Source organism: Chrysemys picta, chromosome 8, assembly GCF_011386835.1.
Source record: "Chrysemys picta bellii isolate R12L10 chromosome 8, ASM1138683v2, whole genome shotgun sequence".
NCBI lineage: Eukaryota > Metazoa > Chordata > Testudines > Emydidae > Chrysemys > Chrysemys picta.
In genome coordinates, this window is record NC_088798.1 from 90,195,868 (window position 1) to 90,209,781 (window position 13,914).

The following is a 13,914-nucleotide window of genomic DNA, read 5'->3' on the forward strand; positions in this document are numbered from 1 at the left end:
ATGTGCAGCAGCCGGGGCAGCGCCTTTCCTATTGACTCCAGGAGACCACGAGAGCAGCATGGAAACTCCAGATCATACAGCATAAAGCTGCCCACTTGCTCAGACAAAAACAGCCGCTTCCTAGGAGGTGGAGCAGCTCCCTCCAGCCCTGGCATCTCACAGGAGAGGGGAAGGATGGGGAAAGGTATCTCCAGCCCGGGTGTCGGGCTCGCTCCCCAGCCCTGGCATGGATGGGGGGTTAGTTCTCTCCAGATGAGAGAGGGGGCGGGGGCAGCTCCGTCCCTCCCCTGGAAGCCCCGGGGACAGCGCGCTCCCTGGGGAGCAGGGGCTGCAGGGCCCCAGCCCCTTACCTGGCAGACTCTTGTGCGCCGTGTTGCCCATCACTCCGCGCGGCGGGGGGCGGACGGTCTGCGGGCCCGGGGCTGCGCTGCGCTCCGAAGGGCCATTTGCCGGGGGCTGGGAGCGTCTTCTGCAGTGCCCGGGCTCCGCTCAGCGAGGCTCCCCACACCGCAGCCCGAGCCGCACTGAGCCAGCAGCTCCCCGAGCTCCCCGCGGCCGGGCCGCCTCCAGGGGGCGGGGCGCGGGCTCAGAGCCCGCCCTGGCGGGGCGGAGCAGGCAGCTGCAGGAACCTGGCCCTGGCGCTCAGTGGGGGCTGCAGGGCAAGACAATGGGGGACGCTCCAGGGCGCTGCGGGGTGACAGAGGGCGCCGGCTGCGGGGCAGTGAGGCGGGGGTCTGTGGAGCTGTGCTGCCCCCACTAACGCACACTGGGCCTGCTAGTGTGGCCAGGCAAACGGCGACCTGCCCTTTTGAGCGTGCATGGGGAGGGTGATCCTATCAGTCAGGATAAGGACAGCTACTTCCAAGGACCCCTTAGTTCTGTTAGAATAAGGGCGCCCCACACGTTGGAGAGCCTACAGGGTGTATGCAAGACCCTCCACTACTGCTAGAAATGCAACAAAAAAACCCCCATAACCTACAAAATTCTTACCTAGCACCGAGAGGGCTTAGCTTACAGGCTGAAGGAGACCATTCTCTTTCCCTTTCTGCTTTAGAAAAATCAATCACTCTCATTGTTACCAGGCTCAGACCACGCTAGTGCTTGAAGCTTTGTTCTCAAAACAGATACAGTAGTTACCACTAAAAACTTTCTTTCAAATGTTTCATTTGGGGAATATGGTCCAGTGGTTAAAAGGGAGACTTGAGCTCTGTTCTCACTTATTTGCTGTATGACTGCTCTGTGATTCAGCAAAAACAAGGAGTCCTTAGGGCACCTTAGACACGAAGACATTTATGTGGGCATAAGCTTTCAGGGGCTAAAACCCACTTCGTCAGATGCAGATCTGTTCTAACCCACGAAAGCTTATGCCCACATAAATTGGTTAGTCTCTAAGGTGCCACAAGGACTCCATATTGTTGTTGCTGATACAGACTAACACAGCTACCCCTCTGAAATCTGTGACTCAGTTTTCCCACTTGAGAACCAAGGACAATAACACTCCCCGCAGCACAGAGGTTTTGTTTTATAAATTAAGTAATAGTTGCAGGGCACTCAGCTCTGATGATAATGAAGGCCATAGAAACAGTCAGTTGGAAGTGCAGCATTCACAATATTATAATTGTGATTTTTACATTTTTCTGTCTGAAATATAATGGCAAATTTAGAACAGCCATGAGACAAATTGTCTATAGGTGTTACAGTTCTGCAGAAAATGTGAACGGAGTGTAACCTATAAAGAGATGTCTGAGCCCACAAAGTCTAGAACAGTAGCTCTCAGGTGTTAAGTCCGATCACCAGTAATGATAATTTAGATATCATAATTGTTAAGCATTTCATTCCTCATGTAAGAAGGGAGAGAGAATCACAGATCTGCATCATCTACTTGAGTGATGTCTTACATTGGTGTCACAAGACAGTCGCGGTTGGGAGATATCACCACTTATTCTTGTCCTCTCTATCAAGGAGGCATGCCCAAAGAACACTGGGTACATTGATGCCTCACTGAAGGGGAGCCAAGCTCAGGGGTGCTGGAACAATTTGTATAGTGGGGATGCTGAGAGCCATTGAACCAAACTGTAAATCTTGTATATGATGGAAACCACTTCAAGCCAGGGGGTGCTACCGCCCCCCCAGCACCCCTAGTTCTAAAGAGCATACACAATCATATTTTGAACGTCTATGCAATCTACAGCCAGAGATATCTAGTTTGTGAGACAAGAGTGGCGCTTATGATGGCGGAGCTTAGACCAATACCACCAGGCAAGATAAACCAATTGGGTCAGATTTTTATCTCATTTACACAGGTAAAAATCTAGAGCAATTACAAGGCAATGACTCTGGATTTACACTGGCCCATCTGAGAGCAGAGTCTTGTCCACTGCGTAAAAGCTGAAATGACAGTCTAAAAGCTAAGGCATGTAGAACTTGGTCAAGTAAGGCTGAGGATAGCAGAGGGGACAAAAAGATCTAATTCCCAGTATTATGCCATGATACAGATTTGTTACAAAAGGCCTTATCAAATGAGACACCAGAAGCTGTTCTCAAAAGAGCCTGCACCCATCTGCTGTCTTCTTAGGTTAGCATATGTTGTACCACCGGCTTGGTTGCCCTGAGCTGCAAAGACATACGCAGAAATTGTCAAAGGACATGAGCGCACTCACTGAAGCATGTTCCCCTTCAAGGGGAAGGAGGAGGAAAAGTTCAGTCATGTTATCTACACTGAGAGAAAGTCCTTGTATCACTAGAGAACACCGAAGGTGAGGTTTCAGCTAATGCAAACAACTCCCCCAGCAAGAAGAGGCAGTTATTTTATGATTTAACAGCCTCAGATTGCAAGGAGAGCTATAGAGGGGCTATTCTACAACTGGGTTTCTTCCACTGCATGTAGGCTGTAACGACACCTTGGCTGTGCTTTCAAACACATATACTGTGCACTCTCCCCCTAGGGGCACCAGGTGGGGAGACGGCTCCTTGTTCCTCTTTCCCCACCCTTACACACCTGCACTGGGACATGGGAAATCCTTCCCACAGACTGTTCCAAACCACCCAAAAACAGATACAAATAGAATAAAGTAAAATGGAAATCTACATCCTGGTGTCACTGAGGCAGCTCAGGGAACGCAATCAAGTTTCCTAAATTTAATATTTTGTTAAAATAGCAGCTTCACCCAATATGATATAACTAGCCTGAGAAATGCTCAAGGAACGTGATTTCTCCTCCTCTCCTGAAGTACCCAAAAGTAACCACAGCGGGAAAGTGCAAGAGAACCAGAAATGGGCACTGATTAATTTGGAAACGGAAAGTGAAATTGAGCAGTCGAGGCTCATTTTCCAAGCTTGGAGAAATGCAAAAAGGAAACCTACTGTCTGAGTAGTGAAAAAACTATTAAGAGCTCAAGAGAATTTTAAAAATCTTCCAGCTTCAGCAATTGGAGGAATTATTGATAACACATTTCAAGAATATTTTTTGTTAGCCAGATGATTATCTTGACAGAGAACTCTCCTATAGCTTTTCCACACAAACACCTACCCTGACATCGGGACAGAATGAAACTGAAGTTATAGATTTACTGCACACTAAGCCCAGGCTCCAACTCAGGTTGAGTCCAAGCCCTGCTTCCATCCACACACAAATCAGTCTGAGTCAGGTCAGAAAGCACTCAGGACCTTGGTCCTAGGACCCTGGTCAGCACCAAGCCCTGTTATTTTACTGTGTGGACGCTGCAGAGCAGTGTCAAGAGGTCTGAGTAGAGCAAAGAAACAGCTGGGCCATCATGCACAGACAAGAGATGCCATTCGGAAAATGTCTTATTATCAGTGTGTGCACACAAGAATTTTTATTAGATACCCTGGGCTGTATTTGGGTTTTAAGCCACAGGATGACAATCATATAAAAGTAATCTCTCAGGAGATGGGAATAATTTATTAGGAACAACTAAATCTCCATTGATTGACAGCAAATTGATATATGTATCAAATGACCCACATGCTGTCTGTTAATCCCCTTGGGATGAGGGGGAGGAGGAGGGTTGGGATGAAAGGTGCTATGTAAACGTAAACATTATCATCACTCGGCATTCTTACGTTTCTAACAGGTGGCAGTAAATAATTACAGGCTAATCTCTTTTGATAACAGCCAGGTGAAATGTTGACAATTTGTAGACCATTTCTGTTTTGGGAACAGAACCTGCAGTGCTTGAGAGGAATCATTTCTTCCTGTTTTGGATCATCATGTACATTAGCCATCAAACCTTTCCTTTCCATAAAACGGAACAACTGTGCAGGTAGACAGATTTTCTGGCTGCTGTGGGCAAGCCTCCTGTTTATTCTTGTGCTGCTGCATATGGTCAGAATCAATTCCCTTTTACTCTGCTGAACTCCCTTCTCACACCTTAATCACATCTTCTTGCTCCTCCCTCTTTTCTGGCCTCCTAAACACTTGTCCTCAAAATTTCAGGGAGACCAGATTGCTGCCACCAGACACCTCTCACTCTGGGATTTAGGGGCATATCACACTCCTGGCCTCATGAGCTTCCTACCCATCTTGAAATCAGATTCAATATTTGCCCTATTGGCTTTCAAACTGTCCATGGAGTCTTTCCAACCCACTCCTCTCTAACCTTGCTTTCCCCCCGGTCCACTAACTCACTCCAGCCTTGGTCTCCTACCCCATCACTCTACATTTTAGGTTGCAGGTAGAAGAGTCAATCCCTCTGTTTGGAACTCTGTCCTGCCAAGCCACTTCTCTCTCTTTAAAGCTTCTTTTCCTGCTGATAGTTTAGGAGTGGCAATCTGAGCAGCATCTGTGCATGAAAGATGCTCTATAAACATAAACCAATCTAATGTAGACTTCCACAGCCCTACCAGGCATTCAGGAATGGAGATGCTAACTTGGGCGCCACACTATCTGAAAAGGCATAGAAATGGCAGAATAATATTCTCTGAGATATGAGGCAGTAGGGACCTACTTCATCTCCGGGAACAAATATACTGAAGTCAGAATACACTATTACAGTATTATGGAACTCATTCCTCTTATAGTGTAAACACACACAGAGAGAGAAAGGCTTTCTTCTGCAGCAATCTGGTTGATGATAGATATGTTTACAAATATAGATTATGCTCTTACTGGCACCCGGTGCTGTCTTCCCCATAAACTGGGTAAACGGACTGATTCTGTCTTGGCAGAGGGAGGGTCATTAGAGAAGAGATTCAACATTTGATTTAAGTGTCAAAGGAAAGATAAAGCAAAAGCATCTTCACTCATCTTGCAACTTTCTAATCTCACTGCCTCCAAGAACCGATGGGCTGAGAGCACTGAGAATAGCAGCTGCTGGTTACAGCAGAGCAAACCGTAAAAGCTGTTTCTCCACTTCCCATAGTACACAATTAAGAGGTATTTGTTTAAGAGGGATTCATGTACATCATGGCCTCAGTTGCTGCACAGAGCTATCCTGCCACCCACACATTCCAAATGCTGAAAGCAGTTACCTTCCTCCCCTGCTCCTAAGTGCTATCACAGGATACTTACAGGTCGTGCAAAGAAACTTAAAAAAAAAAAATTAAGGGAAGCAGGCGCTTCCAGTGCAACAGTAGGAAAACCTACACCATCCAAAGAACTTCTTGAACTGGCCTTGACGGCTGAGCAATTGAAGCTGTTTCCTGCCTGGAATCCCTATGGCCTCCAAGAGATTTGGCGATGGTGGGGCTTTTTTGTTTATTTCATGTCCCTGAGAGTGCACCTCCGTCTTCAGGGTGGTCAGGGCAGGATGCAGGAGTAGCCACAAAGCTCTGACACACATCCCTAAGCCACCCTCATCTGAATACGGAAGTGCAGCCCACCGTGATGAGAGATCCCTGCCAGCAATGCTCTGATTTGAGCAGAATGGTTCCGTTTTGATGAAGGAGCAATGCCCATTTGCACAGGCCACACCCCTATATTTCAAACAAGGGCAGCTGCAACATGCTCTATTTGATACAATACAGGGGAGACTCTGGGACTCTTGGCAAGTTGCCTGCAAAACCCTCAGATGGGCAAAGTTATAGATGAAGGGGTTTCACATGAAAGGGGACAAGGAAATAGCAAAACAATACAGCTTAACAGTATATTTAACTGAGTACAGTGCCGCTCATACCAGCCCTATCCCAAAAAGACTTGCAGGGTGAAATAATACATTTACAGAGATAAATGTTAAATAAATGAGAGATTAGGTGCAGAAGAGAAGGTGCTTGAACCTACAGTGGTGAGGCTGTGTGGAAATGCAGAGCAGAGGGGGGAGCTAGCGGAGCAAAGGTAGTAGGGGAGAGAGACAATGAAAGCATCATTTTAAGGGAAGGCCCAGCTGTGTTTGATTTCAAGTTTGGTTTTGTAATACATTTGAACCTCTTTAGAAGGATCAGTACCTGCCTCATTGAGAGCAAATGGAAATGCTTTGCCTTGGGTTATGCTCTCCCCTCCTACCTAGACATTTTAGATGCAAAAGAGAGAGGTGCTCACAGTGACCTAACACAGGATTTGAACCCACATTTCCAAAGGCAACAGACTGGTCCATCATTATCCTAAGATTTTTATTTTTAAATTACAGGCAAATACCTTTTCCGGGGACGGGGGGGATTTTTCAACACCATTTGGAAACAGACATGGGCAAGTCCCCTTATTGTTAATGGGATGTCACCATCATCTATTTGTCCTCAGCACCACTATCAACACATAAATCTGCAAGCACTCTTTAGCATCAGCCCAAGAAAGCAAAGCATATGTAGCTCAGCCTTCACTAGAAGCATAACATGTCCTCCCTTTTCTTTTTAAACCAAATGTTGCCCATGTAATTCTAACACAAAGGACTAGGTTGTAGGCTGTGTTATCAAATGAGTCATCGTTTTATGTGACAATACAATATGATTTGGATAATGCTTGGCACGCATGTATGGATTATAAATTATATCCTGTACATCCAGACTTTTTGTACTGTGGTCCAATGGCTGAAGCAGGGAGCTAGAAAGTCAGGTCTCCTGACTTCTCAGCCACTACCTTGTTATGTAACCTTAGAAAGTCACTTAACCGCTCTCTGACTCATTTTCCTCCTCTGCAAAATAGCGATAATGCATCCCTACATCTCACAGGAGGGTTGTAAGACATCTTTAGTTAATGTTTGTAAAAGGGCTTTGATATCCTTGAATGAAAGATGTTACATAAGTGCAAAATTATTTTAAAAAGTGAAAGAAAGATAGACACACTGTTCCTTCATCTGACTGATCACAGTCATCTTCCATGCAATAGGCTAATGAAAATTCCCAGAACACATATCTTGCATGGGTAGGGTTACCATTGGTCCGGATTTACCCGGACATGTCCTCCTTTTTGTTCTAAAAATAGCGTCCGGGGGGAATTTGTAAAGCACTCAAAATGTCCGGGATTTCCCCCCTCCCCCGGCAGAGCAGAGCGAGCGGCTGGGAGGGCTGCAGGAAAGTCCTGGGCTGGACTCCGGAGCAGCTGTAGAGGAGCCGGATCCGCCCTGCATTCTGAGCCAGCAGCTCTCCCCTGCAGCCCGGTCCGGCAGCACTGTGCAGGGCCAGGGACCGGGTTTTGTTGTGCAGGGCCAGGGACCGGGTTTTGTTGTGCTGGGGAGCGCAGCCACGTGTCAGGCCGGCTCGCACAGAGCCCAACACCCTGTTCTGAGCAGCAGGGTAAGGGGGCCAGGGGGCAGGAGAAGGGGCAGGGAGGTTCTGGAGGGGGCAGTCAAGAAACGGGGGGGGGGCTTTTTGGGGGGAGTGGAGAAAGTTTTGGGCAGTCAGGGTACAGGGTACAGGTAGGGGGTAGGGTCCTGGGGGGCAGTTGGGGGGGGTCTTAGGAGGGGGCAGTTAGGGGACAAGGAACAGAGACTCTCCTAATGGCTCTCCATGCGTCTCTGGACCCTCTCAGCTGTCGGGCTTGGACGGAAACATTGCCTGAGGGTAGTGAGAGAATGGGTTATCGGTGAGGTGGGGGTGGGCGTGAGCCCGGTCAATAGGGGCAACCCCTACCAAGATCTGAGCCTTTTCTCACACGCCCGTTAGAGCTCGACATTATGCTGTTTGGGACCCCTCTTTGAGGAAAGCCTCTGGATTGCAAGTCCAACCGCTACCTCCTCGTGGTGAGAGTCGGTAACTGGCTTGGATAGCCAGGCGGATTGCGGAGGACGAACCCACATCCCACATTCAGTGGGGTGTGGGACGGGGTTGGGCAGCCCCATATGGTGCCACATGGATGCCCCCCTGGTAAGGGTAGCCTCCCCCAGGTACGGGTTGACTCCCCCTGGTAAGGGTTAGATTCCCCCCGGTAAGGGTAGTTTCCCCCAGGCACGGGTTAGTTTCCCCCTGGAAAGGGTTAGTTTCCCCCTGAGAAGGGTAAATCTTTTAGCTATGGAAAAAAGTAATTTATATTTTTATACCGGATTGGCGCTGGACCGGGTTAATAACGCCCCCGCTGTTGGCTTTGATGCCCCGGCTGACAGTGTTAAATATATTAGGGGTGTGATCAGGGTCGCTGGACCAATGGATAAAATGGTGTGGACTATAATGAAGTCTCATGAGAATGAGAGTGAGAATCAAGTCCTCCCAGTGGAGCATGGAGTGGAGGTAGAGGAGAATGTTTGTGATGATCATGGTGAGGAGATTTTATCTATCTTACCGATGGTTTTTACAAGGGACACTTTTAATGATTTAACTATGGACAGTTTTAATCCAGATTTTAAGTATTTAAGTACATTTGATGATCCATATGTTAGGGAATCAAGTACTGATTTTAATAGGGATCGTAATAAGGATCTTAACAGTATTGGTAGTAATATAAATATATTAGAAAGTAGTTCGTGGAAGGATGGGGTTTTTTATTTAGAGTATCCCGTTGATAGTTTTAATTGTCCAATATGTCCCCAGATATTACCAACATTTGGTAAATGGGCCAAACACATTAATGTGGTTCATAAAAGTAAAGCCATACGAGTTGTATGTAGTAAATGTGGAAAATCTTCTCAATATCATAATATAGCTTGCCACTACCCCAAGTGCATACCCAAGAAGGCGGATACCCCAATGAAGAGCCATACGTGCTCGGTCTGTGGGCTTGGTTTTCATACTAGATCTGGATTGAGCCAACACTGTAGACATAGACACCCTGCTGTGAGGAATGAGCAAAGAAAAGAAGATATGGCTGCTAAAAGTAAGATCAAAGAGGGATCGACTAGATCTCGTATATGGACTAAAGATGAGGTTGCGCAGCTTATACAGTTGGAAAGGAAATATATTGGGAAAAGGAATATAAATAAATGTATTGAGAGCGAGATGAGGACCAAAACGAATAAACAAATATCAGATAAAAGACGAGAATTAGCAAAGAAGAAGTTAGTGGTAACAGGAGATAGGGAGGAAGTGACTGAGGTAGAGGACATTAGAGTAAATATATTAGAAATTCCGCCCCCAAGAGAGAGGATTTTCCCACTAAAAGGACATCCAGAAGTGGATTTAGTGGAGAAAATATGTAAACGGGGAAAACAAAGTAGGGAGGGAAGAGAAATAATAAATAGTTTAGGGGAAATTGAAGGATTATTAAAGGAGGATTTAACAAAAGCTCTCGGATGGGCAATGTTGGAAAAATTATGTTATTCATTAGTAGAGGGACAGGACCCTAGAAATGAAAGTCAAATAGAGTTGAGGAATAAAGGAAAAGGGAAGATTAGAAAGGAGGGGAGAAGGAAGCAATTTAATGCAATTAGGAGATATGCTACAAGGAAAGCTAAGTATAAATTCTATCAACAATTATTTGATAAGGATAGAAGAAGATTGACTCGCATTATAATGGGAGAGCCAGATAAGGCTAAGTGTGCTATCCCTATGAAAGAAATTGAGGAATACTATGTAAATATTTTGGGAACAATTGGACATGGTAATATGATAGGGTGGCCATCATCCACAGAGAATGCGGATAATGATATATTAATGAGTCCGATCTCTGTGGATGAGATTAGAATAGCTTTAACAGAAATAAGAAAAGATACTGCTCCTGGCCCAGATAAAGTAAAAGTGAGCAATTTGTGGGATATTTTTAATTTAGACTCCTTAATACTTACAAAAATTTTTAATATATGGTTTCTAAATAGACAGGTACCAGATGAATTTAAGAAAAATAGAACGATTTTAATACCAAAGACACAAGATGAGGAGGAAATGAAGAAGTTAACATCTTGGAGACCATTGACAATTGGGTCAGTTTGGATTAGAATCTATACCAAAATATTAGCAAAAAGACTGGTGGAAACAGTTAAGATATGTAGTAGACAAAAAGGGTTTATATCCGCCCCTGGGTGTGAGGAAAATATTGCTATATTAGATAATTTGATTAAAGGGGCTAAACGAAATGGGAATGAAATTGCAATAGTGTTCGTAGATCTGGCTAAAGCATTTGATTCTGTGGGACACGGACATATAATAGCCGGGTTGAGAAGATTTGGTATAGATGAACATTTTATAGATATTATTAGGGACCTTTATGATAATTGCACAACTAGGGTATGGGTGGGTGATGAAGCTACTGAGTCTATTTTAATTAGGAGGGGGGTCAAGCAGGGTGACCCGTTGTCCCCAATTTTGTTTAATATTGCTATGGATCCCCTTTTAACTAGATTAGAAGTAGAAGGAAGTGGTTTTTATGTTAAGGGTAATAGTGTCACGTCATTGGCTTTTGCCGATGATGTGGCAATTTTAAGTAGCTCATATAAAGGAATGATCAAAAATTTGGGTATCTTAGAGGAGTTTTGTAAAAATACTAATCTCTCTGTTAATGTGAAGAAAACGAAAGGCTTTCATATTTTAACTAAACATAAAACCTATGTAGTTAATCCTAAGGATAATTGGCAGATAGGGTCAGAGAAGATTGAATATGTTCAACCAGGGGATTTTGAAAAATATTTAGGGGCTAGAATAGATCCCTGGATAGGTGTAGGGGGACCGGTACTTAAAGAAAAATTGAAAGATTGGAGTGAGAATTTAATTAAGGCCCCATTAAAACCGGCCCAAAAAATATTAATTTTACAGACATACATCTTACCGAAGCTATTTTATAATCTTCTTTTAATAGAACCCCCTTTTAATCTTTTAGACGATCTTGATGTGTTAGTTAGAAAAATAGTTAAAGAGATTTTACATTTACCTCAGTGTACCACAGATGGGATATTTTATTCTAGAGGTAGGGATGGTGGTTTAGCTCTCACTAAGTTTAGTGTGCAAATCCCAAATATGTTAATTCGTAAATGGAGGAGACATATTGTCTCGAGAGATGATTGGATGGACCTATCTTATCTATATGCAGGAGAAAATCTTGTGGATAAAATATTGTCATTTAGTGCAGTAACATCTCATCCCAAGAAATGGAGGGAAGAGGAATTTTTAAGATGGTCGGAACTGAGATGTCAGGGAATAGGGATAAAATATTTTAAAAATGATTTAATTAGTAATTCGATTTTTAGAAACTCTAGTAAAGTTAAATCGTCAGCGTATATCGCAGCATTGCAGCTTAGGGCAAATATTTATCCTACTAGGGAGACATTAGCAAGAGGAAGAGGAGGTGTGAATGCTCTTTGTAGATGGTGCGGTAAAGTGCGGGAGACTGTTCCCCATATCTCAGGACAATGTTATAAGACTAAGAATGCTAGGATAAAAAGGCATAATAGAGTAGTGTCTGCAGTTGTGGATAAGGTTGGTAAATTAGGGTGGAAGGCAATGATAGAGCCCCATTTGAGAAATAGTAAGGGTGAGTTAAGAAAGCCGGATATTATATTTATAAAAGGAGATACAGCAGTGGTGGTTGATGTTACAGTGCGATGGGAGGATAATGCCGGAAGTTTGGAACAAGCCCACAGTGAGAAGGTGGCTTATTATCTTGAGTTAGAGGAAGAAATTAAAAACTTAACGGGAGGTAAAAATATCCACTTCTTTGGTTTTGTGCTTGGGGCGCGTGGCAAGTGGAGTGAAGGGAATAATGATTTGTTACAATTATTGGGAATGGACAGAAGTAAAAATTTTAAGGAGAGTATATGTAGACTTGTTTTATATTCCACTATTGGTATGATGGCTATATTCAGTGACAGGTAAAGATCCCGGAGTTTCCATTCCGTGTATCTTGCCAAAACTAAATTTTAGCTATTTTGGTTTCCATGCTCTAAATTTTCAAATTTTTAATATTGTTTTGAACATTAACATATTTAGTGTTATTTAATATCTGCCCTTCAATAGAATGGTTTTAACTATATAATAAATACTTATTAATGGATGAAATTCCAATTTAAATTATTAGTTTATTTATTTATTTATTTTAACTACTGGATGTGGATGCGGACTGGCCGCGTATAGTAACCAGGAAAGGGCAGGTAGTCACGCCTGTACATAAATAGGGGGTGGGGTTCTGAAGGGCAGTTAGGAGCAGGGGTCCCAGGAGGGGGCAGTCAGGGGACAAGGAGCGGGGGGGTGGGGGGCTGGGAGTTCTGGGGGGGAGCTGTCAGGGGGCAGGAGTGGGGAGAGGGATCGGAGCAGTCAGGGGACAGGGAGCAGAGGGGTTTAGATGGGTTGGGAGTTCTGGGGGGGGCTGTCAGGGGGCAGGAGTGCGGAGAGGGATCGGAGCAGTCAGGGGACAGGGAGCAGAGGGGTTTAGATGGGTTGGGAGTTCTGGGGGGGGCTGTCAGGGGGTGGGGAGTGGTTGGATGGGGCGTGGGAGTCCCAGGGGTCTGTCTGGGGGTGGGGGTGTGGATAAGGGTTGGGGCAGTCAGGGGACAAGAGGCAGGGAGGCTTAGATAGGGAGTGGAGTCCTGGGGGGCAGTTAGGGGCAGGGGTCCCAGGAGTGGGCAGTCAGGGGACAAGGAACGGGGGGAGGGTTGAGGGTTCTGGGGGGGCGGGAAGTGGGAGGGGCAGGGGCGGGGCTAGGGAGGGGCTCCTCCCGTCCTCTTTTTTGCTTGCTGAAATATGGTAACCCTATGCATGGGTCACATACCAGACACAGGTTAATTCAAAGTAATGGATAATGGTCAGAAATATTGGGAGTGGCAGGCAATGAGAGGGGAGAGCAAGAGATCTTCAAAGTATGATCCTTGTGATAATTTCTGATTAATATTGACACAAGGGGGACTAAAAGTGCTCGATTCATTTTCCATAGGACAACTGAACAGCCATCAGACTGGAACAGTTTTTGATCACAATTGTTTGGGGTGGATTCAAAGCAGCAACCCATAGTTCAACACCTGTTAATCCCATTGCCAATCCCCTAAACCACACAACTCCCTGTGTTTTTGTTAAATATGAACAGACCCATATTTGGTAAAGGGCCCTCAGCCAGTGATAAGACCTGACACTCATTTCAAAAGCTACCACCTGTCCTTTGGTTAGCTGCATTCTTACTGAATCCATGAAGCTTGGCTCTGTGTGTCTAAAAGCAATCAACATGCCAGTGTTAGAATATGGCGGCCTCTGTCTGCATACAAGGAAGATGGGTTCATGGGATGCAAATACCCAGGGAGGAATTCTGGTAGCATAAGAAATCCCCACAGAGGGTGAAACGGGGGCAGAGGAAATTAAAAACCAGGATCTATATTTGCTGGCATGAGGGTTTCTTCTAACCCCTTGAAAAGCTATGACTGTCTGCCAAGAGAAATCTGCTGTAATTGGAACACAGCTGGGATGGATAATTGGTCAACCCTGGAACTGACTACAAATGGGCTTTTTACCAAACACCAGCAAGGAGAGGGAGGCTACTCCTGTAGAATGTAGTTAAACAGGCTGTCAGAAGTGGCCTCAGAGCCCTTGGGGGGAAAAAGGGAACCAGAAAGATATTCAAACATCACAAGACTTCCTATGCTTTGAGATCTCTCAACTGTTATTTGTTTCTGTGTC

At 45.0% G+C, this 13,914-nt stretch overlaps 1 protein-coding gene across 8 annotated transcripts in view; it reads right to left on the reverse strand.

Moving 5' to 3' along the window:
• NEURL1B (neuralized E3 ubiquitin protein ligase 1B) overlaps nt 1-13,914 on the reverse strand; it is a 222,754-nt gene that overhangs the window by 50,356 nt on the left and 158,484 nt on the right. For 6 of the 8 annotated variants that reach the window (XM_065555906.1, XM_065555904.1, XM_065555903.1 and 3 more), the window contains exon 1: nt 351-548. The exons of 1 other annotated variant lie outside the window; for it this stretch is intronic. Coding sequence is in view for 1 of the 7 variants with exons in the window: in XM_005298052.4 (XP_005298109.1) it covers nt 351-381 (31 nt within the window). In the remaining 6 variants the exon portion in view is untranslated. Of the gene's footprint in view, nt 1-350; nt 551-13,914 lie in introns of those variants that run through there. One more of the 8 variants, XM_005298052.4, reaches the window with a different exon arrangement.